General features: G+C 42.0%; 1 protein-coding gene across 2 annotated transcripts in view; it reads left to right on the forward strand.

Moving 5' to 3' along the window:
- LOC118394119 (C-Jun-amino-terminal kinase-interacting protein 1-like) overlaps positions 1-27705 on the forward strand; it is a 130440-nt gene that overhangs the window by 51041 nt on the left and 51694 nt on the right. For both annotated transcript variants that reach the window (XM_052461917.1, XM_052461918.1), the window contains one exon: positions 8338-8592. In XM_052461917.1, the coding sequence (XP_052317877.1) occupies positions 8338-8592 (255 nt within the window). The remainder of the gene's footprint in view (positions 1-8337; positions 8593-27705) is intronic.

Here is a 27705-nt window from a genome sequence, read left to right on the forward strand (position 1 = left end):
TCGCAAATGAAATGAAATAAATATGCCTGCTCTCAAGCTTATCCTTTTCTTAACAATCCTGTCGTCTCAGATTTTCAAAATATGCTTTAGAACCAGAGAAAATCAATAATTTGTGTAAGAGTGGTGATAGCGAGCTTAGCATTTAGCGTTAGCATTTAGCACGCAACATATTCACAAAAACCAGCAAAGGGATCAAATAAAATAATTTACCTTTGAAGAACTTCAGATGTTTCAATGAGGAGACTCTCAGTTACATAGCAGATGTCCAGTTTTTCCTGAAAGATTCTTGTGTAGGACACATCGTTCCGTTTTGTTACTATGCATCAATTTCCACGCAGACACCGTGCGGGACACTTGGCAATTGTAGTCTCTTATGGTCAATCTTCCAATGATATGCCTACAAATACGTCACAATGCTGCAGACACCTTGGGGAAACGCTAGAAAGTGTCCGTTCATTCCTGTCGCATTCACAGCCATATAAGGCGATCATGGAAAACGTACCTTCAGGAATCCTGTTCATTTCCTGGTCGCTCAAACATCTTGGTTTTGCCTGAAGCTTTTGTTATAAGGCACTCACAGTGAAAATCTTTGCAGTTCTGGAAGCGTAAGAGTGTCTTCTTTCCAAAACTATCAATTCCAAGCATAGTCGAGCATCTTTTCGTGACAAAATATTGCTCTTAAAATGGGCACGTCTTTTTATCCAAAAATGAAATAATGCCCCTAGAGGACTAACAGGTTAACTTCTCTGGTACAATTGGGACACTAGCGTCCCACCTCGACAACTGCCAGTGAAATTGCAGGGCGCCAAATTCAGAACAACAGAAGTCCCATAATTAACCTCTAGCGATGAGCAATCCCGTATCCGGGAGCGTAATCATAGCCTCAAGGACATTACCATAACACAACGATTCCTATTTATGAAAATCGCAAATTAAATGAAATAAATATATTCAAACACAAGCTTAGCCTTTTGTTAACAACACTGTGTCATCTCAGATTTTCAAAATATGCGTTACAGCCAACGCTAGACAAGCATTTGTGTAAGTTTAGCATGGCATAATGCTGGCAGCAGGTAACATTTTCACAAAAATAAGAAAGCAACCAAATTAAATCATTTACCTTTGAAGAACTTCAGATGCTTTCACTCAGGAGACTCCCAGTTAGATAGCAAATGTTCCTTTTTTGTTCGATAAAGTTCATAGTTATATCCAAAAATCTCAGTTTACATTGGCGCGTTATATTCAGAAATGCATTGTCTCAAACAAACATCCGGTGAAAGTGCAGAAAGCCACATCAAATTACAGAAATACTCATTATAAACATTGATAAACGATACAAGTGTTAAAAATACGAATAAAGATAAACTTCTCCTTAATGCAACTGCTGTGTCAGATTTCAAAAAGGCTTTGCATGCGTAAATAAACACATCATGTATTTTTTTACATATAAGATGTGAATTGGCAACATTTCATTCCAACGTCTGAGTTTATTTCCTCCCTTCAGCTCGACAATGGATGCCATCGATTCATTCTTCAAAGTGTGTAGAAATTAAGTACTCATCCAAGAAGTGCCCTTCGTGCTCAGTCTAGCATAATTTGATTTGGATTCATACTCCAACCATTTGCATGCTTGGAGCATGGTAGTATGCATTTTGAGAAACACCAACTGGATCACACACGAAGAAGTGAAGACTGCTGGATAATCATATTATTTCATTATAGTATCTACACTATTATAGAAACACAGGCCACATGGACATGACTGGACGATAAACTATACCCTGACTATGTAAAGGATAACCTGTATAAATAAAGCAATAAAGGGTCTGAATACTTATGTAAATAAGCTATTTCTGTTTGTAATGTTTTATAAATTGGCAAAAATGTGGGGTATTGTGCATAGACTGAGTTTTTTTGTCCATTTTAGAATAAGGTTGCATCGTAACAGAATGTGGAAAAAATGAAGGGTTCAGAATACTTTCCGAATGCACTGTATATACAGTATATACACTACTGGTCAAAAGTTTTAGAACACCTACTCATTCAAGGGCTTTTCTTTATTTGTACTATTTTCTACATTGTAGAATAATAGTGAAGACATCAATACTATGAAATAACACATATGAAATCATGTAGGAACCAAAAAAGTGTTAAACAAATGTAAATATATTTTATATTTTATATTCTTCAAATATCCACCCTTTGATTTGATGACTGCTTTGCACACTCTTGGCATTCTCTCAACCAGCTTCATCTGGCATGCTTTTCCAACAATCTTGAAGGAGTTCCCACATATGCTGAGCACTTGTTGGCTGCATTTCCTTCACTCTGCAGTCCGACTCATCCCAAACCATCTCAATTGGGTTGAGTTGGAGGATGCAGCACTCCATCACTCTCCTTCTTGGTCAAATAGCCCTTACACAGCCTGGAGGTGTGTTGGGTCATTGTCCTGTTGAAAAACAAATTATAGTCCCAATAAGCTGAAACCAGATGCGATGGTGTATCGCTGCATACTTACTGCTAATATTGGCTGCTTAATTAATTTTATCAGACAGATTCAACAAAAGGCCTACTTACAGTTACAAATGTGGTAGCCTGCTGTCTCTGGGAGAGAAATGTGTCACTATTTGTAAAATGCTTTGCCACTATTTGTAAAATGCTTTGCATTCAATCTAGCCATTTGAACTATTCGGCCTAGAAAAAAAAAGGAAAAAAATGCATTCTTGTTTTAGGCTCCTTCTTTCAAATAGTTTTACTTGTCATATATATCCTGCTACAATAACTGAGTATTTTCTTATTGTTTCATCCCGCATAAAACAGGGTTTTCGTCTTCATCTACTGGATATATCACACAGCTAGGGGCCAATATTAGCAGTGTAGCAAAACAAAAAGTTGCCTACACAGCAAATGAGAGCTTGCATTTGTTATGGAGTTCATCATTCTTCTTGGTGCTTAATTAACTTATTTGTGCATAAATTCTTGTTTGATAAGTTGGAGTGAGAAAGTGTCCAAAGAAATGAGTACCACTGAAATAAAGGATAAATATATATATTTTTAATTGAAACACATCCAACCAACACAAAGAAACATGCGCACACACACTCATCCTTGTCCCCGATGCTATGTCTGTGAAGAGTGATTGGATTTGATTTGCGGTCATTTGTTTGGATGTAGTAAAATACAAAATGTCAGGGCTGAATCGGGCTATGAGATAGAGTAATGACATTTACTTTCTCTGCATTATTCCTGAACACACACACACGCACGCACGCACGCCCCCACACACACACACACGCACACACACACACACACACACACACACACACACACACACACACACTCACACACACACACCACGCACACACACACACACACACACACACTCACACACACTGCTGAGAGGACAAACAGCTGACTTTTTATTCCTCAAAGAGACCTCTTTGTTTTAGAAGAAACAGCTAAATGAAGGGAGGGGAGATGAGGGAGGGAGGATGGAGGGAGCAGAGAAAATGAAGAGAAGGAGGGACATGGGAGGGGGGTGATGGAGGAGAGAGGAAGGGGGCATATCGGTGGAGTGTGGGTGTGCATGAGCCAACGAAAACACGGACAAGGAGGAAAAGGAAACCTATCTCCATGGCAACAGTTTTATCTCAACTACTGCCAGATTCATTGCTGAAAATATATGCAGCGTTGGAACACGCTTCTTATGTACGACGCAACTCGGAGTGCCTGGATACAGCCCTTGGCCACATACCACAAACCCCCAAGATGCCTAATTGCTATTATAAACTGGTTACCAACGCAATTACAGCAGTACAAAAAAATGTTTTGTCATACCCATGGTATACGGTCTGATATACCACGGCTGTCAGCCAAGCAGCATTCAGGAATCAAACCAGCCAGCTCATAATAGAACTGGTATCTTCTATTTCAAAAACCTTCTAGCATTATGAAGATAAACCTTCCTTTTGTAGCTTGTGTTTGGTCATACATATACAGGATACATTATATGGACAAAAGTATGTGGTCAAATTAGTGGATTCGGCTATTCCAGCCACACCCGTTGCTGACAGGTGTATAAAATCGGGCACACAGCCATGCAATCTCCATAGACAAACATTTGGGCTGTTTTCATGGTTCGGGCTAGGCCCCTTACTTCCAGTGAAAGGAAATCTTAACGCTACAGCATAAAATGACATTCTAGACGATTCTGTGCTTCCAACTTTGTGGCAACAGTTTGGGGAAGGCCCTTTCCTGTTTCAGAATGACAATGCCCCCATGCACAAAGCGAGGTCCATACAGAAGTGGTTTGTCAAGATCAGTGTGGAACAACTTGACTGGCCTGCACAGAGCCCTGAACTCAACCCCATCTAACACCTTTGGGATGAATTGGAACGCAGACTGTCAGCCAGGCCTAATCGCCCAACATCAGTGCCCGACCAAGTCCCCGCAGCAAAGTTCCAACATCTAGTGAAAAGCATTCCCAGAAGAGTGAAGGCTGTTATAGCAGCAAGGGGGGGACCAGCTCCATATTAATGCCCATGATTTTGGAATGAGATGTTCGACAAGCAGGTGTCAACATACTTTTGTGCATAGAAATGTTATGTTCATGTCTAGTATGCCTGTGTCAAAAAAATGGTGATTGGCCAATGCAATGCCAGGCATCAGGATCCTCAGGCTGTGGTGGTGTTCCTGCCCAACTACATTGCAGACGCATGCCAGACAGTCGGGAAGAACTACTGAATATAAGTGCAACGTCAACTCACCATCAGTACAACCAGGAATATGACTTTCGCGAAGCGGATCCTGTGTTCTGCCTTCCACCCAGGACAACAGAATGGATCCTAGCCTGTGACCCAAAACAACGACGTCGTAAAAGAGGCAAACGAAGCGGTCTACTGGTCAGGCATCAGAGACGGGCACATCGCGCACCACTGCCTAGCATACTACTCGCCAATGTTCAGTCTCTTGACAACAAGGTTGATGAAGTACGAGCAAGGGAAGCATTCCAGAGAGACATCAGAGACTGTAACGTTCTTTGCTTCACGGAAACATGGCTCACTCGAGAGACACTAACGGAATCGGTGCAGCCAGCTTGTTTCTTCACGCATCGCGCCGAAAGAAACAAACATCTTTCTGGTAAGAAGAGGGGCAGGGCGTATGTCTTATGATTAACGAGACGTGATGTGATGACAACAACATACAGGAACTCAAGTCCTTCTGTTCACCTGACTTAAAATTCCTCACAATCAAATGTCGACCGCATTATCTACCAAGGGAATTCTCTTCGATTATAATCCCAGCCGTATATATTCCCCCCCAAGCAGACACATCGATGGCCCTGAACTAACTTAATTTGACTCTTTGCAAACTGGAAACCACATATCCTATTCATTGTAGCTGGGGATTTTAACAAGGCTAACCTGAAAACAAGACTCCCTAAATTGTATCAGCATATCGATTGCGCAACCAGGGCTGGTAAAACCTTGGATCATTGCTATTCTAACTTCCGCGACACATATAAGGCCCTCCCCCGCCCTCCTTTCAGAAAAGCTGACCACGACTCCATTTTGTTGCTCCCTGCCTACAGACAAAAACTAAAACAAGAATCTCCCGCGCTCAGGTCTGTTCAACGCTGGTCCGACCAATCTGATTCCACGCTTCAGGACTGCTTTGATCACGTGGACTGGGATATATATTGCTTCCAACAACAACATTGACGAATACGCTGATTCAGTGAGCGAGTTCCTTAGAAAGTGCACTGACGATGTCGTTCCCATAGCAATGATTAAAACATTCCCAAACCAGAACCCGTGGATTGATGGCAGCATTCGCGTGAAACTGAAAGCGCGAACCACTGCTTTTAACCAGGGCAAGGTGACCGGAAACATGACCGAATACAAACAGTGTAGCTATTCCCTCCGCAAAGCAATCAAACAAGCTAAGCGTCAGTATAGAGACAAAGTAGAGTCACAATTCAACGGCTCAGACACAAGAGGTATGTGGCAGGGACCAGGATGTCGCGCAAGGCTGCAGGCCCAGACGGCATCCCCAGTCGCGTCCTCAGAGCATGCGCAGACCAGCTGGCTGGTGTGTTTACGGATATATTCAATCAATCCTTATCCCAGTCTGCTGTTCCCACATGCTCCAAGAGGGCCACCATTGTCCCTGTTCCCAAGAAAGCTAAGGTAACTGAGCTAAACGACTACCGCCCCACCCCGTAGCACTCACTCGACCCCGCCCTGTGCAACTGGGTACTGGACTTCCTGACGGGCCGCCCCCAGGTGGTGAGGGTAGGTAACAACATCTCCATCCAGCTGATCCTTAACACTGGGGCCCCACAAGGGTGCGTTTTGAGCCCTCTCCTGTACTCCTTGTTCACCCACGACTGTGTGGCCATGCACGCCTCCAACTCAATCATCAAGTTTGCGGACGGCACTACAGTGGTAGGCTTGATTACCAACAACGATGAGGCGGCCTACAGGGAGGAGGTGAGGGCCCTCGGAGTGTGGTGTCAGGAAATTAACCTCACACTCAACTTCAACAAAACAAGGAGATGATTGTGGACTTCAGGAAACCGCAGAGGAAGCACCCCCCATCCACACCGATGGGAAAGTAGTGGAGAGGGTAGTAAGTTTTAAGTTCCTCAGCATACACATCATGGACAAACTGAATTGGTCCACCCACACAGACAGCGTCGTGAAGAAGGCGTAGCAGCGCCTCTTACACCTCAGGAGGTTGAAGAAATTCGGCGTGTCACCAAAAGCACTCTTCTACAGATGCACAATCGAGAGCATCCTGTCGGACTGTATCACTGCCTGGTAAGGCAACTGCTCCGCCCACAACCGTAAGGCTCTCCAGAGGGCAGTGAGGTCTGCACAACGCATCACCGGGGGCAAACTACCTGCCCTCCAGGACACCTACACCACCCGATGTCACAGGAAGGCCACATCAAGGACCACCTTGTCATCAAGGACAACAACCACCCGAGCCACTGCCTGTTCACCCAACTATCATCCAGAAGGCGAGGTCAGTACAGGTGCATCAAAGCAGGGACCGAGAGACTGAAAAACAGCTTCTATCCCAAGGCCTGTTGAACAGCCACCACTAACATTGAGTGGCTGCTGCCAACACACTGACTCAACTCCAGCCACAATGGGAATTGATGGAAATTTATGTAAAATACATCACTAGCCACTTTAAACAATGCTACTTAATATAGTGTTTACATACCCTATATTACTCATCTCATATGTATATGTATACACTGTACACTATATTATCTACTGTAATCTTTATGTAATACATGTATCACTAGCCACTTTAAACTATGCCACTTTGTTTACATACCCTACATTACTCATCTCATATGTATATACTGTACTCAATACCATATACTGCATCTTGCCTATGCCGTTCTGTACCATCACTCATTCATATATCTTTATGTACATATTCTTTATCCCTTTACACTTGTGTGTATAAGGTAGTAGTTTTGAAATTGTTAGGTAAGATTACTCGTTCGTTATTACTGCACTGTCGGAACTAGAAGCACAAGCATTTCGCTACACTCGCATTAACATCTACTAACCATGTGTTTGTGACAAATACATTTGATTTTATTTGGTTTTAAAGGACTATGTTCAGATTTTTTGGAAGATGTAGGTGGCTTTCAGAAGCACCATATATGTGTATGTAGTTTATATAGCTCTGAGATAGGAGCATATATTGTAGGTGCAGAATAGTGTCCACATCATAACATATTAGACCTGCCCTGGGTGTCTCTTTCTGGTATCATTAGAGCTACAGTCTGGGAATTGAGAAGCTGTTCAGTCATCATTTCAATTCTTAATATTTTCCCATTCATTATTGAAGAATATAACCAATTAATACCTCATGAGGTTACCCTAATGACTGTCTTTATCATCACCCAGAATATAAGGCTTTATAACTTAATTGTTTACAAATAACAATAATTAAATGAACATTATATATCTTAAGGTAGATACAGTCAGTAAACAAACTGCTGCAATGAATAGTCTCTCTGCCTTGATCTCTCCATTTGGCTCTTTCCCTCTCTCTCTTTCTCTCCCTTTTATAAGTGGCTCAGCGTTGGCAGTGACAGTGTGCAGGCTGATGTCAGATCAGCCTCTAATTGGCCAACTCAATCCCCCTTCCCCCCTCTCCTTCCTCCATCCTTTGCTCTCTCTCTACCTTCTCATCTTGTTCCATTTCCTCTGTCTCTCTCAATCTTTCTCCCTTTGTGTGTCTCTGCTTGTAGCTCCCATTGCCTTTCTCTCTCTCTGGACTGACATGAGTATCTTCCAATCCCTGCAGGGCTGTGTGAGGCAGGGGACCAATAGTGGGGTGGGGAAGGAGGAGCTGGGTGCTGTCGGCCAGCTCCAGGCCGAGATGCTCCATTTGGATCTGATCGACGGGGCCGATGGTTACCGCGATGACAAGGAGTCATCTAAGCCATCTTCCACAGCACCCCTGCCAGTAACCGAGGACCCCCCTCTAGTAACCATGAATATATACCGGCCAAAGAGACCCACGACCCTTAACCTTTTCCCCATGGTGCCACGCACTCAGGTGAGTCCAAATGAACCCTCCGTTATCCCTTTATTACTCTTCCCATCCTTTCACCCACCTCCTTCCTTCTGCTGGCTGACCCCACTCGCTGTCCCCTTTTCTTTCTTCCTCGTTAACCTCTGTGACAGCTGAATGAATATTGATAGCTGGAAGAATGGAGGGGTGGATGATTGAAATGATTAAAGTAAAATGTATGAGAATGTGAGGACAAAGCTGATATTCTGTACTGTATCTAGTCTATATGTGTGTATACATTCAGTGGGGACAAAGCTGTGATGATATCACCCCCCTAGACACCATGTCTGTTTTTCTCTGGGTGTTATGCTGGTCGAAACAATGGGTGGGATTGTCAGGAGAGAGAGTGTGGTACACATCTCCTTTTGTGTGTGACAACTGTGTATGTGTGTGACTGAGGCATGTGACTGTATCAGTGGTGGTCGGTGCCATTTAAGATGAGGGAGGAATTATATTTTTTTAACGAACATAGCCTTATTTCTATTACAGCATATTGGATGACTGTTATTCATATTCCATTCCCCCAGCTCAATGTAACATCGATAGGTTTAGGCTACTACATGATACAACATGTTTCCCTATGCCCATCATGAGGTTGCTACAATCTAGCCTAGTGGTTCCCAACCTTTTTTGGGTACTGGAGTGATTCCTATATTATATTAGACAAAAAAAATATTTTAAAATCAATATTATTTGTCTATGCCTGTCATTTAACTGCAAATGAGGATAATGTGTTACTATAATAACACTCATGTACTCTTAACATGCAAGCAGTAAAATTAGATTTTAAAAAACAATAAAAATACATCTAATGGAACAGCGGAGACTGTGAAGCAACACAAACATAGGCACAAACACATAAATACAAACACACAATAACACACACTATACACACATATTTTGTATTGTGGATATGTGTTAGTAGAGTAGGGGCCTGAGAGCACACACGTAATATGTTGTAAAATCTTGTGTGAATGTATTGTAATGTTTTAAAAAATGTATACTGCCTTAATTTTGCTTGACCCCAGGAAGAGTAATGGGAATCAATAATAAATACAAATACAAACATCAGTTTAATAATTTTTATAGGATTTATTCACATCTTGAAGTGTCCAGAAAATTATACAAAAACAAAGATCAAATGTTACACACATTCTCCCAGTAAATGTAACCCATATTTCTAGACTTGTGTATGACACATGATGACTCACCAATCAGTGAGAAACTTGATCATGTCTTTCACTCATACTCTGTCAGTATTTTGGGGCAGGGTGGCAACAGCAGTGATCAGGCTTTTCTCCAAGTCCAGTCTGTTCCTGTGCTAGGGTCATGGATGAAAATGTCACTTCACAGAAGTATGTTCAGGCCCCTTGACTTCTTCCACGTTGTTATGTTACAGACTTACTCTAAAATTGATAACATTTTTGCAAATGTATAAAAAAAAATGAAATATCACATTTACATAAGTATTCCGACCCTTTACTCAGTACTTTGTTGAAGCACCTATGGCAGCGACTAAAGCGTTGAGCTTGCACACCTGTATTTGGGGAGTTTCTCACATTCTTCTTTGCAGATCCTCTCAAGCTTTGTCAGGTTGGATGAAGAGCGTCGCTGCACAGATATTTCCAGGTCTCTCCAGAGATGTTTGTCTGGGTGGTCCAGAGGCCAGAATTGAACCCGATCCCTAAGCCATGCCTAAGCCACTCATGTCTTGGCTGTGTGGTTAGGGTCGTTGTCCTGTTGGAAGGTAAAAATGCACCCCAGTCTGAGGACCTGTTCGCTCTGGAGCAGGTTTTCATCAATGATCTCGCTGTACTTTGCTCTGTTCATCTTTCCCTCGATCCTGGCTAGTCTCCCAGTCCCTGCCGCTGAAAACCATCCCCACAGCATGATCCTGCCACCACCATGCTTCACCGTAGAACTGGTGCCAGGTCTCCTCCAGAAGTGACGCTTGGCATTCAGGCCAAAGAGTTCAATCTTGGTTTCATCAGACCAGCGAGTCTTGTTTCTCATTGTCTGAGAGTCCTTTAGGTGCCTTTTGGCATACTCCAAGAGGGCGTACATGTGCCTTTTACTGAGGAGTGGCTTCCGTCAGGCCACTCTAACATTAACACCTGATTGTGGAGTGCTGCAGAGATGGTTGTCCTTCTAGAAGGTTCTCCCATCTGCACAGAGGAACTCTGGAGCTCTGTCAGAGTGACCATCAGGTTTTTGTTCACCTCCCTGACCAAGGCCCTTCTCCCCCGATTGCTCAGTTTGGCCTGGCGGCCAGCTCTAGGATGAGTCTTTCCGGTTCCAAACTTCTTCCATTTAAGAATGATGGAGGCAACTGTGTTCTTAGGGACATTAAATGCTGCAGAATTTTGGTGCCCTTCCTCAGATCTGTTTCTCGACACAATCCTGTCTCGGAGCTCTCCGGACAATTGCTTCGACCTCATAGCTTGGTTTTTGGCTGACATGCACTGTCAAATGTGGGACCTTACATATACAGGTGTGTGCCTTTTCAAATCATGTCCAATCAATTTAATTTACCACAGGTGGACTCCAATCAAGTTGTAGAAACATCTCAAGGATGATCAATGGAAAGAGGATGCACCTCAATTTCAAGCCTTATAGCAAAGGGTCTGGTTACTTACTTAAATAAGGTATTTCCGATTTTATTTTGAATACATTTGCAAAAAAAGATAAAAAGCTGTTTTTGCTTTTTCATTATGGGGTATTGATGAGAAATGTTTTATTCAACTGCTTCGATATAGAGGGCGCTCTTTTAATTTTTGGTTAAAAAAACGTTCCCGAAAAGATGCTTGACTATGCATATAATTAACAGCTTTGGAAAGAAAACACGTTTCCAAAACTGCAAAGATATTATCTGTGAGTGCCACAGAACTGATGCTACAGGCGAAACCAAGATGACATTTCAAACAGGAAATGGCCCAGATTTTGAAGGCGCTGTGTTCCAATGTCTCCTTATATGGCTGTGAATGCGCCAGGAATGAGCCTACACTTTCTGTCGTTTCCCCAAGGTGTCTGCAGCATTGTGACGTATTTGTAGGCATATCATTGGAAGATTGACCATCTTGAATTTTCGGGGGGTTTTCTTAGCCAAACGTGATGAACAAAACGGAGCGATTTCTCCTACTCAAATAATCTTTTGGGAAAAACTGAACATTTGCTATCTAACTGAGAGTCTCCTCATTGAAAACATCCGAAGTTCTTCAAAGGTAAATGATTTTATTTGAATGCTTTTCTTGTTTTTGTGAAAATGTTGCCTGCTGAATGCTAGGCTTAATGCTATGCTAGCTATCAATACTCTTACACAAATGCTTGTGTAGCTATGGTTGAAAAGCATATTTTGAAAATCTGAGATGACAGTGTTGTTAACAAAGGGCTAAGCATTGTGAGACAATATATTTATTTCATTTCATTTGTGATTTTCATGAATAGTTAACGTTGCGTTATGATAATGAGCTTGAGGCTATGATTACGATCCCGGATACGGGATTGCTCGACGCAAGAAGTTAATCAATTTTAGAATAAGGCTGTAACGTATAATAATGTGGAAAAAGTAAAGTGGTCTGGAGTCACGTAATGCTGCAAAGCAAGATGGTTGTCTAAAAGGAGACTTCCGATAAAATCCTCCGAAGTTTGATAGAATAGAACATTTAGTAAAACATTTTTGGAGGGGAAATTCATTTAAGTTGTTTTATCAACGCTTTTCAACAATGTCTGCGTTGAATTCAGCCTCAACGCGTACATGTAGCGCAGTTAACAAGGCTAGCTCTGTTGCTAGCAATTCAGCAAGCATGACTTTGAAAGGGCAGAACATAGAACCCAGCTCGTTGTCAGCCTTGCAATCATCCCTATAGAAGGCCATGGAAGAAATGGGTAGAGTCAGCACCATTCTTGAATCTCTTGAATCAGATGTTTCTTAGGTCAAACAATCTTAGATGGATTTGCAAGAAGATGTATCGGTCATATTACAGAGGCTAAATGAGTCAGAAGGTTGGATATCAATGCTGGAGGATGACAACGATTGACTGATTAAAAACGTTGTGAAGAACGCCAAACTGTATGAGGATGTCTACAGAAGCGTGCAAGATGCAGCTAACTGAGACAGGCCCCTTAATTTAAGACTTTTAGGAGTCAAAGAAGGTCTGGAGGATGGCAAGCCGCAGGAATGCGTGAGACAAATTATCTTGGAGACTCTGGGGGGGAATCTGGACGAATCCGAGCTTCAACGGGTTCACCGTACCCTAGCACCAATACCACAGGAGAAAGATGTCGGTAAAGTAAGTAGATGGAACGAACAACCTTGACCCTATTTTAATTGATCTGATATTATATGGTTGCATAGAACATTTTGTTCTCCCACTTTCCTAAAATTTCAGTTTTATTTATTTTTCTTCTCTATTATTTTTACTTATTGCCATTTGGTGTGGGAATACAGGATTTATCAAGTGAGTTAAGGTATTGTACTCCAATCCAAGAACAGCAGTCCCCACAGGCTATGCCTGTATCCAAATTCTGTCCTCCTGTTGAAATGTCTTCATTACAGATAACATGAGTGTAATCAGGGATGAAATACCTGGGTATAAAATTGAGCAATGAACCACAGAATATCATGCAAATTAATATGATGCCACTACTACAAAAAATAAAGAATGATCTTGATAAATGGAGGCTGCTTAATATTACATTATGGGGTGTGATTTGGGTGGGCATTCTATGTTCCTTTTTCTATGTTTTGAATTTCTTTGTTTTGGCCGGGTATGGTTCTCAATCAAGGACAGCTGACTATCCTTGTCTCTGATTGGGAACCATACTTAGGTAGCTTTTTCCCACCTATGTTTTGTGGGTAGTTATTTTCTGTTTAGTGTTTTGCACCTGACAGGACTGTTTCAGTTATTCTCTTTGTTATTTTGTTATAGTGTTCAGTTTCAATAAAAAGCATGAACACTTACCACGCTGCGCTTTGGTCCAATTCCTCTTCTTCAGACGATGAAAACCGTTACAATGCTATTCAAATGGTTCTGGTCCAACACTTTAATTTTGTGTCCATGATGATCCCTGTGACCATTTCTCCCTTACCATTTAAGCAGTACAATCAAATGATTAAGAATTATCTTTGGGATGGGAAAAAAACAGAATAAATGTGAACAAGTTATATGCTCCAAGGGATAAAGGAGGACTAGCATTTCCCAATGTAGAACTATACAACATATCATTTGAAGTAGCCAAATTGGCCAGACACTGGGGCAATTATGATTCCCATTTGGGATGGACTCAGATTGAGAGGTATTCTATCACAACTCCGTTTAAGCCTATTGAGGCATTATCACAATTCTACAACATTCCCGAGAGGTATGGGTTAAGAGTCATAAGATGTTTGGCATTTCCCAGTATAAACAAAAATATTCTTCCATGTGGCACAACCCATCGGTTTGCATAGGAAAACATTAATTTATCTGGGAGGTATGGCTTAGACAAGGCCTGCATGTACTAGGGGATGTATATGAGAAAGGAGGGCTTATGTCTTATCAGGACCTGAAGGGAAAATGTTATTTGCCAGATAAGGGATATTTCTGGAAATACTTACAACTAAGGAGCAGCATGGGGTCTCTTATGAGAATTAACCTCCAGAGAGATTAAATGTTTTTAGAACAATATTTCATGTTACCTGGAATATATATCTTCCGGAGACACCTGAAACCCCACCTCTTTAAGGAATACCTAGGATAGGATAAAGTAATCCTTCTCACCCCCCCTTAAAAGATTTAGATGTACTATTGTAAAGTGGCTGTTCCACTGGATGTCATAAGGTGAATGCACCAATTTGTAAGTCGCTCTGGATAAGAGCGTCTGCTAAATGACTTAAATGTAAATGTAAATGTAAATATCACACTCTGCTTCAGTGTTTTATAAAAGAGTCTCATATGCACAATATGGAAACTGTGAGAATTTAAGGTTGATTTGGCAGAGGGACGTTAATTGTGACATTGAGGTAGGAGGTATGGAATTTTGTTTCCGATTTAGGGTGGTGTTCCAAGGATACAAGGGGTACATTATATGATTGTTCATAGATACTACTGGACCCCAGTTAGATTACATTAAGTGGGTTTATTGCAAAATAGTTTATGCTGGAAATGCAAGGGTGATGTAGGTGCTCCCTTTTTTGAAGGAGGTTCTTAAAAAGCTTGAGGAATGGGTGGGACAGCCTATCCCAGAGGTCCCACACCTTTGCTTATTAGGGGATATATCTACACTGCTCAAAAAAATAAAGGGAACACTTAAACAACACAATGTAACTCCAAGTCAATCACACTTCTGTGAAATCAAACTGTCCACTTAGGAAGCAACACTGATTGACAATAAATTTCACATGCTGTTGTGCAAATGGAATAGACAACAGGTGGAAATTATAGGCAATTACCATGACACCCCCAATAAAGGAGTGGTTCTGCAGGTGGTGACCACAGACCACTTCTCAGTGCATGTGTCTGCTCAAATGGTCAGAAACAGACTCCATGAGGGTGGTATGAGGGCCCGACGTCCACAGGTGGGGGTTGTGCTTACAGCCCAACACCGTGCAGAACGTTTGGCATTTGCCAGAGAACACCAAGATTGGCAAATTCGCCACTGGCGTCCTGTGCTCTTCACAGATGAAAGCAGGTTCGCACTGAGCACATGTGACAGACGTGACAGAGTCTGGAGACGCCGTGGAGAACGTTCTGCTGCCTGCAACATCCTCCAGCATGACCGGTTTGGCGGTGGGTCAGTCATGGTGTGGGGTGGCATTTCTTTGGGGGGCTGCACAGCCCTCCATGTGCTCGCCAGAGGTAGCCTGACTGCCATTAGGTACCGAGATGAGATCCTCAGACCCCTTGTGAGACCATATGCTGGTGCGGTTGGCCCTGGGTTCCTCCTAATGCAAGATAATGCTAGACCTCATGTGGCTGGAGTGTGTCAGCAGTTCCTGCAAGAGGAAGGCATTGATGCTATGGACTGGCCCGCCCGTTCCCCAGACCTGAATCCAATTGAGCACATCTGGGACATCATGTCTCGTCCATCCACCAACGCCACGTTGCACCACAGACTGTCCAGGAGTTAGTGGATGCTTTCGTCCAGGTCTGGGAGGAGATCCCTCGGGAGACCATCCGCCACCTCATCAGGAGCATGCCCAGGCATTGTAGGGAGGTCATACAGGCACGTGGAGGCCACACACACTACTGAGCCTCATTTTGACTTCTTTTAAGGACATTACATCAAAGTTGGATCAGCCTGTAGTGTGGTTTTCCACTTTAATTTTGAGTGTGACTCCAAATCCAGACCTCCATGGGTTGATAAATTTGATTTCCATCGATACATTTTGTGTGATTTTGTTGTCAGCACATTCAACTATGTAAAGAAAAAAGTATTTAATAAGAATATTTTGTTCATTCAGATCTAGGATGTTATTTTAGTGTTCCCTTTATTTTTTTGAGCAGTGTATTTTACCACCAGGTATTAGCAAAGAAGAGTTTGGCCTTGCCTCAGTGTGTTTTCTTATTGCGGCTAGACTCATACTATATATCTGGAAGAGCGCAGAAATCAACAGATTGGCTGAATGAGCATAATCTTGTCTGCAAATCAACTTGCAGACAAGAATATGCTCATTCATTTCCAAAATGTCTTTGAATCACACAAACGCAATCAACTGGGCTACCTTACTGACATCAGTGGCTTCATCCAATAGCAGAGAAAATGGACCAGAATTGTTTTACATTTTCCACCACTTGATCTACGATATCATGTCATTGATCCTACAGTACATCATGTTATTTGAAAATGGTACCATCTTCAGTGCGTCCGCTGTTGTCTTATCAATTATAGTTTCTGTTAGAATAACAGCAGCAGGCACTCTAGTGCACAGAGCAAAGGATCACGTGCACTTTGTGCGAGCAGAGGATCATCCATTGAGCGAACAGAGGCCAGGTAGACAGAGAAATGCACACACACCCAAAGTAAAAAAAACAGGCCTATAAATATAAACTAGCTACATTTCACACCAGTGACCTCAGTAAATGTTTTCCTACCTATAAAGACTGAAATAACTTGAACATATTTTGGGGAATAATATTTTTCCAACTACTTTTTTCTTCACAATTTTGAAAATCCACCAATGTACCCCCTGGGGACTGCCCATGTATCCCTAGGGGTACGCCTACCCTCGGTTGGGAAACCCTGACCTAGCCTATGAATGAAAGTTTACAATGTAGGTACACAGATAGAGATACAGTTTTTCAATCAAGGTGACACACTCAACACCACCTTGCCTGCATCGAGCTGATCTAGGGAGTAATCATTAGTCCAACAGTTGCAAACGAGAGTTTCTATTTGACAAATCCAGATATGTTTATCCCCATTAAGTTTAATTTGCTTCCGTTTAAGAAAGGTTTTTCAACAGAATTGGCGGAATGAATTCACCCCAGATCACACTCAAACACAGTTCACTTTCATAGCGTCCAGATACAAACAGCATGATCACTTTGCTCATTGTATGATTCCTTCTTGCGTCTATACACTCTTCTCCTCTCACCTTTTCCCTTTGCTTGTGGACTTCAGTGCACAACACATCAGCTATCTGTGGCCAGAAAGAAATCCATTTCCAAGCCAAACCTTCATATCATAACTGCTACCAACTAAATACAGCCTACAACATTGTCACCATATTAGCTAGCATCATAGTCAACATAGTTATGTAACTAATGCTTTATGTAACTAATGCTTTAGTAAACCCGCTACAATGTACAGTGTACTTACACCGGCATGTTCCAGTTCCCACCAATATCCAGCAACATCGCACAGCTATTGAAGAGGAGTGGGACAATATTCCACAGGCCACAATCAACAGCCTGATCAGCTCTAAGTGAAGGATATGTGTTGCGCTGCATAGTGCAAATTGTGGTCACACCAGATACTGGACTGGTTTTCTGATCCACGTCCCTACCCTTTTTTTCAGGTATCTGTGACCAACAGATGCTCATCTTGTATTCCTATTCATGTGAAATCCATAGATTAGGACCTCATGAATTTATTTCAATTGACTGATTTCCTTATATGAACTGTAACTTAGTAAAATATTTGAAATTGTTGCATGTTGCATTTAGATTTATGTTCAGTGTAGGTTCATTCTCTGATCATTTGATTGGGTGGTCAGTTCATGCTGCAAGAGCTCTGATAGGTTGTAGGACTTCTTCCGGAAGTTGTCAGAATTACTGTGTAAGTCTATGGTAGGTATGATATATGATATATGCCATTTAGCAGACGCTTTTATCCAAAGCGACTTACAGTCATGTGTGCATACATTCTACGTATGGGTGGTCCCGGGGATCGAACCCACTACCCTGGCGTTACAAGCGCCATGCTCTACCAACTGAGCTACAGAAGGACCACGTAGGTGGTGAGAACCATGAGTTTCGTTCCTAGGTTATGTATTGAAGCCAATGCACCCAGAGGAGGACGGAAACTCGCTGTCCTCTGGCTACACCATGGTGCTATCCATAGTGCTGTTGAGGCTACTGTAGACCTTCATTGGAAAACAGTGTGTTTTAATCAATAATTTATTGACATTAATATATTTTGTGTAGTTTTATCTAAAAAGTATCACTTTTTCAATGTTCCACTATTTACATTTTTATTAAATTCGCTGATGATTGTCCTCCCCTTTCTCATCTGAGGAACCTCCACTGCTGGCTATGTGTGACAGTGTGTGTGTATGTTTGTTTCTTGTTTTCTGTAAATTCAGTTAACTTACATTCATGTCATGACCCTGTGCATTTATTGTTTCAGTTGGAAGAAGTATAATGAGTATGTGGGGTTATGGGTGGATGTGTGTGCACACATGAGACACACTATAATGTGAGCTTGTGAGGTATGTGTTTTTTCATTAGTAGCAGAAATAAGTCTGTCTGTCTGTCTGTCTGTCTGTCTGTCTGTCTGTCTGTCTGTCTGTCTGTCTGTCTGTCTGTCTGTCTGTCTGTGAGCTGTCATAAGTAATAATTGCCCCTGAGCGCTCCGTTGTTGCACAATCCCTTGAAGGCTGATTTAAAAGGCATTCGATGGAATGGTTGTGATACATTTTTCTGCACAAAATAATAATTATACAAGCATGTTGTATCATAACCATTGTGTCAAATGTGTTGTACATCCGTTATACAACCTGAGTATGTACAAGGCCCATGCTTGGACAAACTCCTCTCATATCCCTGTTATATTTGGTTTCATCATTTGATATTCAAAGAAAAGGTCATCGTATAAAAAACAGTTTGGACAGAATATTCCCAATGCAACAGTCAACATCTTTACATTCTTTGTCAACTGTCAACTGTCTTTACATTCTTCAGGCAAATAGTACTATTGAAAGACAAACAAAGAAGAGTATGAATTAGGCTGTTTGAAAAGGTTTGAATCCTAAGCAAACTGCCTACACATTGTTGGAAGTGCAATAAACCAACATAGTTACTGTAGTTGGTCAAAGCTGTCTGTTAGAAAACATAGGTAGAGCATTGGTGAAGTATGCATTTGTGGTGCTCATGTGAATTTCCTTTTTTGGCTTCAGATCAGTTCATTATCCCGGGCTGTGACACAACCGGACGTGGCCGGGAGCCCCGTAGGATGGCGCACAATTGGCAGAGAGTCGTCTGGGTTAGGGGAGGGTTTGGCCGGAGGGGCTTTACATGGCTCACCACTCCCTAGCGACTCCTTCTGGCGGACCGAGTGCCTGCAGACTGACCCCGGTTGCCAGTTGAATGGTGTTTCCTTTGGCACATTGGTGCGGCTGGCTTCCAGGTTAATCTGGCGAGTGTTAAGGAGCGCGGTTAGGTGGGTCATGTTTCGGAGGACACATGACTCTCCCGAGCTCGTTGGGGAGTTGCAGCCATGAGACAATAAAAATGTAAAAAATTATGCAGTTATTAATATTTATTTAATATTAACAACCGATTTTCCAGAGGGACGCAAAAAAACAGAAACCCATTTAAGCCAAAGAATTTCCCTGATCTCTGAACAAGACAATCAAGAAAGCTCCTGTAAAATAAACAAATAATCAACATGTACCCATTAACTATGGCCACAATTTCTCTTTCATTTCATTCATTTAAGTCATTTAGCAGACGCTCTTATCCAGAGCGACTTACAAATTGGTGCATTCACCTTATGACATCCAGTGGAACAGCCACTTTACAATAGTGCATCTAAATCTTTTAGGGGGGGGGGGGGTGAGAAGGATTACTTATCCTATCCTAGGTATTCCTTAAAGAGGTGGGGTTTCAGGTGTCTCCGGAAGGTGGTGATTGACTCCGCTGTCCTGGCGTCGTGAGGGAGTTTGTTCCACCATTGGGGGGCCAGAGCAGCGAACAGTTTTGACTGGGCTGAGCGGGAACTGTACTTCCTCAGTGGTAGGGAGGCGAGCAGGCCAGAGGTGGATGAACTCTTTAAGAGCTACAGTGTTCTGCAGGCTTTCTTGTTCATGCCCAGTCCACCTGATTATACTATTCAATGTCTTGATGAAAAGCTGAGTAGTAGAATCAGGTGTGGTAGCACTGGGCTTGAACAAAAAAGCATGCATAACTCAACAATAGCAATTTTGGTAACTGCTGATACAAATACTGTGACAAATGAGAAACTGCAGAGAAACACCTGCTAAAATACAAAGTCATTAGATAAGTACAAAACACTTTTAGGAATACATATTTACAAATCTGACATTGGATAGGTGCTCTAAATCCTTGAGCTACAAATTCTGTACACAGCTGTCTAACTCCAGCAAAAGACCACACATTCATTTCCACTTTGATAAATGGCAGTACAGTAAATATGAAAACAGATGGTTTATCGTTAGAACCTTTGTAGGAACATCTTTAAATCTCTGAGTTGTTTCCCAAAACCATCATAATTAAAGTTGCACTTGAAAATGCTTGTAAATCTAACAGCTGCCTTAGACCACTCATAGAACTACTAAGTTCGTTGTTAGATGTTTTTTTGCCTTCCCGCGTCACTTTACAAACAGAATATCTCCGCTAAACATAGAATCACATGGTTTATCCTTCTCTCTGTGTTCTCAATAACTTCAGAACAAAGTTGACCACAAACACAAAGTTGCCATCGCTTTGCAATTGACACAAATAAGCAACGCATACAAATATGCTTAAAATGAAAGCCGAGATGATTGCAATAAAATAAACAGTATGCTTTAGAACTATATCAATCATATTGAATACAGTGCCTTCGGAAAGTATTCAGACCCCTTGACTTTTTCCACGTTTTGTTACATAACAGCCTCATTCTAAAAATGATTCAATAAAACAATTTCTCAGCAATCTACATACAATAACCCATAATGACAAAGCGAAAAAACAAAAATAGATTATTTACATACGTTTTCAGACCCTTTGCTATGAGACTCGAAATTGAGCTCAGGTGCATCCTGTTTCCATTGATCATCCTTGAGATGTTTCTTCAACTTGATTGGAGTCCACCTGTGTTAAAGTCAATTGAGTGGACATGATTTGGAAAGGCACACAACTGTGTATATAAGGTCCCACAGTTGACAGTGTATGTCAGAGCAAAAATCGGGGGAGAAGGGCCTTGGTCAGGGAGGTGACCAAGAACCTGATAGTCCACAGTTCCTCTGTGGAGATGGGAGAAACTTCCAGAAGGACAACCATCTCTGCAGCACTCCACCAATTAGATGGAAGCCACTCCTCAGTAAAATCGCTGCCAAAGGTGCTTCAACAAAGTACTGAGTAAAGGGTCTGAATACTTATGTAAAAGTTATATTTCAGGTTTAAAGTTTTTATGAATTCGCAAAAATTTCAAAAAACTGTTTTTCCTTTGTCATTATGGGTTATTGTGTATAGATTGAGGGAAAATCAATGTAATCAATTTTAGAATAAGGCTGTTAGAATAAGGCAAAATGTGGAAAAAGTCAAGGGGTCTGAATACTTTCCGAAGGCACTGTACATTTAATGTTCAATCAATTGAGTTCTATTTTGCTTCTTGTAGACTACTGTCTATAATTTGTCTCAACATATTTCATTATGTGCGCAATGAAGTGCCAAAGCAATGATTTTGTGTTTTATTATAGGGTAGGTATTAGTATAAGCCACCTAAATATCTCTCTAGAATTTGATCCGTTCTCAGTATTGTGAAAAACATCTAATGTTAAGGAAAGATTTGAATGGAGAAAGCTGATCCAAGATCAACTGTTCTGCCTGCGGCTATGGAATCCTGACCTGTATACCGGACGTGTTACCTGTCCCAGACCTATTATTTGAACATGCTGGTCATTTATGAACATTTGAACATCTTGGCCATGTTCTGTTACAATCTCCACCCGGCACAGCCAGAAGAGGACTGGTCACACCTCATAGCCTCGTTCCTCTAGGTTTCTTCCTAGGTTTGGCCTTTCTATGGAGTTTTTCCTAGCCAATGTGCTTCAACACCTGCATTGCTTGCTGTTTGGGGTTTTAGGCTGGGTTTCTGTACAGCACGTTGAGATATCAGCTGATGTACGAAGGGCTATATAAATAAATTTGATTAGATTTGATTTGATTTGAAGAGCAGTATTTTGGGGTACCGATTTTGCCGATTTAAAAAGAAAAAATGTATACCTTTATTTAACTAGGCAACACAGTTAAAAACACGTTCTTATTTTCAATGACCGCCTAGGAACGGTGGGATAACTGCCCTGTTCGGGTGCAGAACGACAGATTTTTACTTTGTCAGCTCGGGGGATCCAATCTTGCAACCTTACAGTTAACTAGTCCAACGCTCTAACCACCTGCCTCTCGTTGCACTCCACGAGGAGCCTGCCTGTTACGCGAATGCAGTAGAAGCCAAGGTAAGTTGCTAGCTAGCATTAAACATGTCTTATAAAAAACAATCAATCAATCAATCAAAATCACTAGTTATGGTTGATGATATTACTAGTTTATCTAGCGTGTCCTGCGTTGCATATAATTGATGCAACGCTGGGGGATGATTTAACAAAAGCGCATTTGCGAAAAAAGCACAATCGTTGGACGACTGTACCTAACCATAAACACCAATGCCTTTCTTAAAATCAATACACAGAAGTATATATTTTTAAACCTGCATATTTAGCTAAAAGAAATCCAGGTTAGCAGGCAATATTAACCAGGTGACATTGTGTCATTTCTCTTGCGTTCATTGCACGCAGAGTCCGGGTATATGCAACAGTTTGGGCAGCCTGGCTCGTTGCAAACTCATTTGCCAGAATTTTACGTAATTATGACATAACATTGAAGGTTGTGCAATGCAACAAGAATATTTAGACTTAGGGAGATGGGTAACGCTACTTCGAGTGCGGCTGTTGTCGATGTGTTCCTGGTTCGAGCTCAGGTAGGGGCGAGGAGAGGGACGGGAGCTATACTGTTACACTGGCAATACTATGTGCCTATAAGAACATCCAATAGTCGAAGGTAAAATAAATACAAATGGTATAGAGAGAAATAGTCCTATAAATACTATATTAACTACAACCTAAAACCTCTTACCTTGGAATATTGAAGTCTCATGTTAAAAGGAACCACCAGCTTGTTCTCCTGTTCTGAGCAAGGAACTCAAACGTTAGCTTAATTACATGGCACATATTGCACTTTTACTTCTCCAACAGTTTGTTTTTGCATTATTTAAACCAAATTGAACATGTTTCATTATTTATTTGAGGCTAAATGTATTTTTATTGATCAAATCAAAATCAAATCAAATGTATTCATATAGCCCTTTGTACATCAGCTGATATCTCAAAGTGCTGTACAGAAACCCAGCCTAAAACCCCAAACAGCAAGCAATGCAGGTGTAGAAGCACGGTGGCTAGAAAAACTCCCTACAAAGGCCAAAAGAAACCTAGTGAGGAACCAGGCTATGTGGGGTGGCCAGTCCTCTTCTGGCTGTGACGGGTGGAGATTATAACAGAACATGGCCAAGATGTTCAAATGTTCATAAATGACCAGCATGGTCGAATAATAATAAGGCAGAACAGTTGAAACTGGAGCAGCAGCACAGTCAAATGGACTGAGGGACAGCAAGGAGTCATCATGTCAGGTAGTCCTGGGGCATGGTCCTAGGGCTCAGGTCCTCCGAGAGAGAGAAAGAAATAGAGAAGGAGAGAATTAGAGAACGCACACTTAGATTCACACAGGACACCGAATAGGACAGGAGAAGTACTCCAGATATAACAAACTGACCCTAGCCCCACATAAACTACTGCAGCATAAATACTGGAGGCTGAGACAGGAGGGGTTAGGAGACACTGTGGCCCCATCCGAGGACACCCCCGGACAGGGCCAAACAGGAAGGATATAACCCCACCCACTTTGCCAAAGCACAGCCCCCACACCACTAGAGGAATATCTTCAACCACCAACTTACCATCCTGAGACAAGGCTGAGTATAGCCCACAAAGATCTCCGCCATGGCACAACCCAAGGGGGGGCGCCAACCCAGACAGGATGACCACATCAGTGAATCAACCCACTCAGGTGACGCACCACTTCCAGGGACGGCATGAGAGAGCCCCAGTAAGCCAGTTACTCAGCCCCTGTAATAGGGTTAGAGGCAGAGAATCCCAGTGGAAAGAGGGAAACCGGCCAGGCAGAGACAGCAAGGGCGGTTCGTTGCTCCAGAGCCTTTCCGTTCACCTTCCCACTCCTGGGCCAGACTACACTCAATCATATGACCCACTGAAGAGATGAGTCTTCAGTAAAGACTTAAAGGTTGAGACCGAGTTTGCATCTCTGACATGGGTAGGCAGACCGGTATAGGAGAAAGCCCTGCCTCCAGCTGTTTGCTTAGAAATTCTAGGGACAATTAGGAGGCCTGCGTCTTGTGACCGTAGCGTACGTGTAGGTATGTACGGCAGGACCAAATCAGAGAGATAGGTAGGAGCAAGCCCATGTAATGCTTTGTAGGTTAGCAGTAAAACCTTGAAATCAGCCCTTGCTTTGACAGGAAGCCAGTGTAGAGAGGCTAGTAATATGATCAATTTTTTTTATTCTAGTCAGGATTCTAGCAGCCGTATTTAGCACTAACTGAAGTTTATTTAGTGCTTTATCCGGGTAGCCGGATTGATGTATTATATTAAGTTAAAATAAGTGTTCATTCAGTATTGTTGTAATTGTAATTATTTTTTTATTTTTTTTAAATCGGCCGATTAATCGGCATCTGCTTTTTTTGGTCCTCCAATAATTTGTATCGGTTATCGGCGTAGGAAAATCCTAATAGGTCGACCTCTAGTTTTCGGTGACAAGCCAAATTTCTTCAGCCTCCTGAGGTTGAAGAGGCACAGTTGCGCCTTCTTCACAACACTGTCTGTGTGGATGGACCATTTCAGCTTGTCGGTGATGTGTACGCAGAGGAACTTGAAGCTTTCCACCTTCTCCACTGTGGTCTAGTCGATGTGGATAGGGGGTGCTCCCTCTGCTGTTTCCTGAAGTCCATGATCAGCTCCTTTATTTTTTTGACGTTGAGTGAGAGGTTATTTTCCTGTCACCACACTCCCAGGGCCCTCACCTCCCTCTAGGATGTCTCATCATGGTTGGTAATTAGGCCTACTACTGTTCTGCAAAATGTGATTATTGAGTTGGAGGCGTGCGTGGCCATGCAGTCATGGGTGAACAGGGAGTACAGGAGAGGGCTGAGCACACACCCTTGTTGGGGACCCAGTGTTGAAGATCGGCAAAATGGAGGTGTTGTTTCCTACCTTGACCACCTGGGGGAGGGCCATCAGGATGTCCAGGAGCCAGTTGCACAGGGCAGGGTCCAGACCCTGGGCCTCAAGCTTAATGATGAGCTTGGAGGGTACTATGGTGTTGAATGCTGAGCTATAGTCTATGAACATCATTCTTACATACAGTGGCTTGTGAAAGTATTCACCCCCCTTGGCATTTTTCCAATTGTGTTGCTCCATTTTAACAACCTGGAGTTAAAATGGACTTTTGGGTGGTTTGTATCATTTGATTTACACAACATTCCTACCACTTGAAGATGCAACATATTTTTTATTCTGAAAAAAAAAAGAAATAATACAAATAAAGAGGACTTGAGCGTGCATAATTATTCACTCCCCCCAAAGGCAATACTTTGTAGAGCCACATTTTGCAGCAATTACAGCTGCAAGTCTCTTGGGGTATGTCTCTATAAGCTTGGCACATCTAGCCACTGGGATTTTTGCCCATTCTTCAAGGCAAAACTGCTTCAGCTCCTTCAAGTTGGATGGGTTCCGCTGGTGTACAGCGATCTTTGTCATACCACAGATTCTCAATTGGATTGAGGTCTAGGCTTTGACTAGTCCATTCCAAGACATTTAAATGTTTCACCTTTAAACCACTTGAGTGTTGATTTAGCAGTATGTTTAGGGTCATTGTCCTGCTGAAAGGTGAACCTCCGTCCCAGTCTCAAATCTCTGGAAGCCAAACAGATTTCCCTCAAGAATTTCCCTGTATTTAGCGCCATCCATCATTCCTTCAATTCTGACTAGTTTCCCAGTCCCTGCCGATGGAATACAAACCCACAGCATGATGATGCCACCACCATGCTTCACTATCAGGATGGTGTTCTCGGGGTGATGGGAGGTGTTGGGTTTGCGCCAGACATAGAGATTTCCTTGATGGCCAAAAAGCTCAATTTTAGTCTCATCTGACCAGAGAACCTTCCTCCATATGCCTATTGGCGAACACCAAACGTCTTTGCTTATTTTTTTCTTTAACTTCTTAGGGCTAGGCCCATTTTCTCAATTTCCGCCTGAATGAAGTGCCCAAAGTAAACTGCCGATTGCTCAGGCCCTGAAGCCAGGATATGCATATAATTGTTACCATCGGAAAGAAACACTGAAGTTTGTAGAAATGTTGAACATACTTCTTTCCATAAGAAATATTAGAGTTTGATTACATTTTAGGGTATCTGAGGAGAAAATATAAACTTAATTTGACTCTTGAAACAAAGTTTAGGGGTAGATTTTCAGAATCCTTTCTCTGTATGATGAACGGGTGCATTACTCAAATCGATGGTGCCAACTAAACTGACTTTTTGGGATATAAAGAAGGATTTTATCTAACAAAACGACACTACATGTTATAGCTGGAACCCTTTGGATGACAAATCAAAGGAAAAGTTTCAAAAAGTAAGTAAATATTTCATTGTTATTTATGAATTTATGAAATCTGTGCCGATGGAAATATATTTTGTTGAGGAGCACCGTCCTCAACCAATCGCATGTCATGCTTTCAGTGTAATAGCTACTGTAAGTCATACGGTGCAGTTAGATTAACAGGAATTTAAGCTTTCAACCGATATAAGACAGTTAAATGCACCGAAATGCTAATATTCATAATTTTTATGATTATTTGTTTGAATTGCGCGCCTTACAGTTTCACCGGAAGTTGTCCAGCTAGCTGGATGGAGAGGCCTAAATAAAGCAGCTGCTTTTTTTCTGGCAACTCTTCCGTAAGGGCAGTTCTGTGGAGTGTACGGCTTAAAGTGGTCAGATATGGACAGATACTCCAATCGCAGCTGTGGAGCTTTGCAGCTCCTTCAGAGTTATCTTTGGTCTCTTTGTTTTCTCTCTGATTAATGCCCTCCTTATCTGGTCCTTTAGTTTTGGTGGGCGGCCCTCTCTTGGCATGTTTGTTGTGGTGCCATATTCTTTCCATTTTCTAATAATGGATTTAACGGTGCTCTGTGAGTTGTTATTTATTTATATCCCACCCCTGATTTCCACAACTTTGTCCCTGACCTGTTTGGAGAGCTCCTTGGTCTTCATAGTGCCGCTTGCTTGGTGGTGTTGCAGACCGGGGCCTTTCAGAACAGGTGTATACAGTTGAAGTCAGAAGTTTACATACACTTAGGATGGAGTCATTAAAACTTGTTTTTCAACCACTCCACGAATGTCTTGTTAACCAACTATAGTTTTGGCAAGTTGGTTAGGACATATATGTTGTGTATGACACAAGTAATTTTTCCAACAATTGTTTACAGACAGATTAATTAAGTTATACATTTAACATACACTAAGTTAACTGTGCCTTTAAACAACTCCCA

Source organism: Oncorhynchus keta, chromosome 14 (genome assembly GCF_023373465.1).
Source record: "Oncorhynchus keta strain PuntledgeMale-10-30-2019 chromosome 14, Oket_V2, whole genome shotgun sequence".
Taxonomy (NCBI): domain Eukaryota; kingdom Metazoa; phylum Chordata; class Actinopteri; order Salmoniformes; family Salmonidae; genus Oncorhynchus; species Oncorhynchus keta.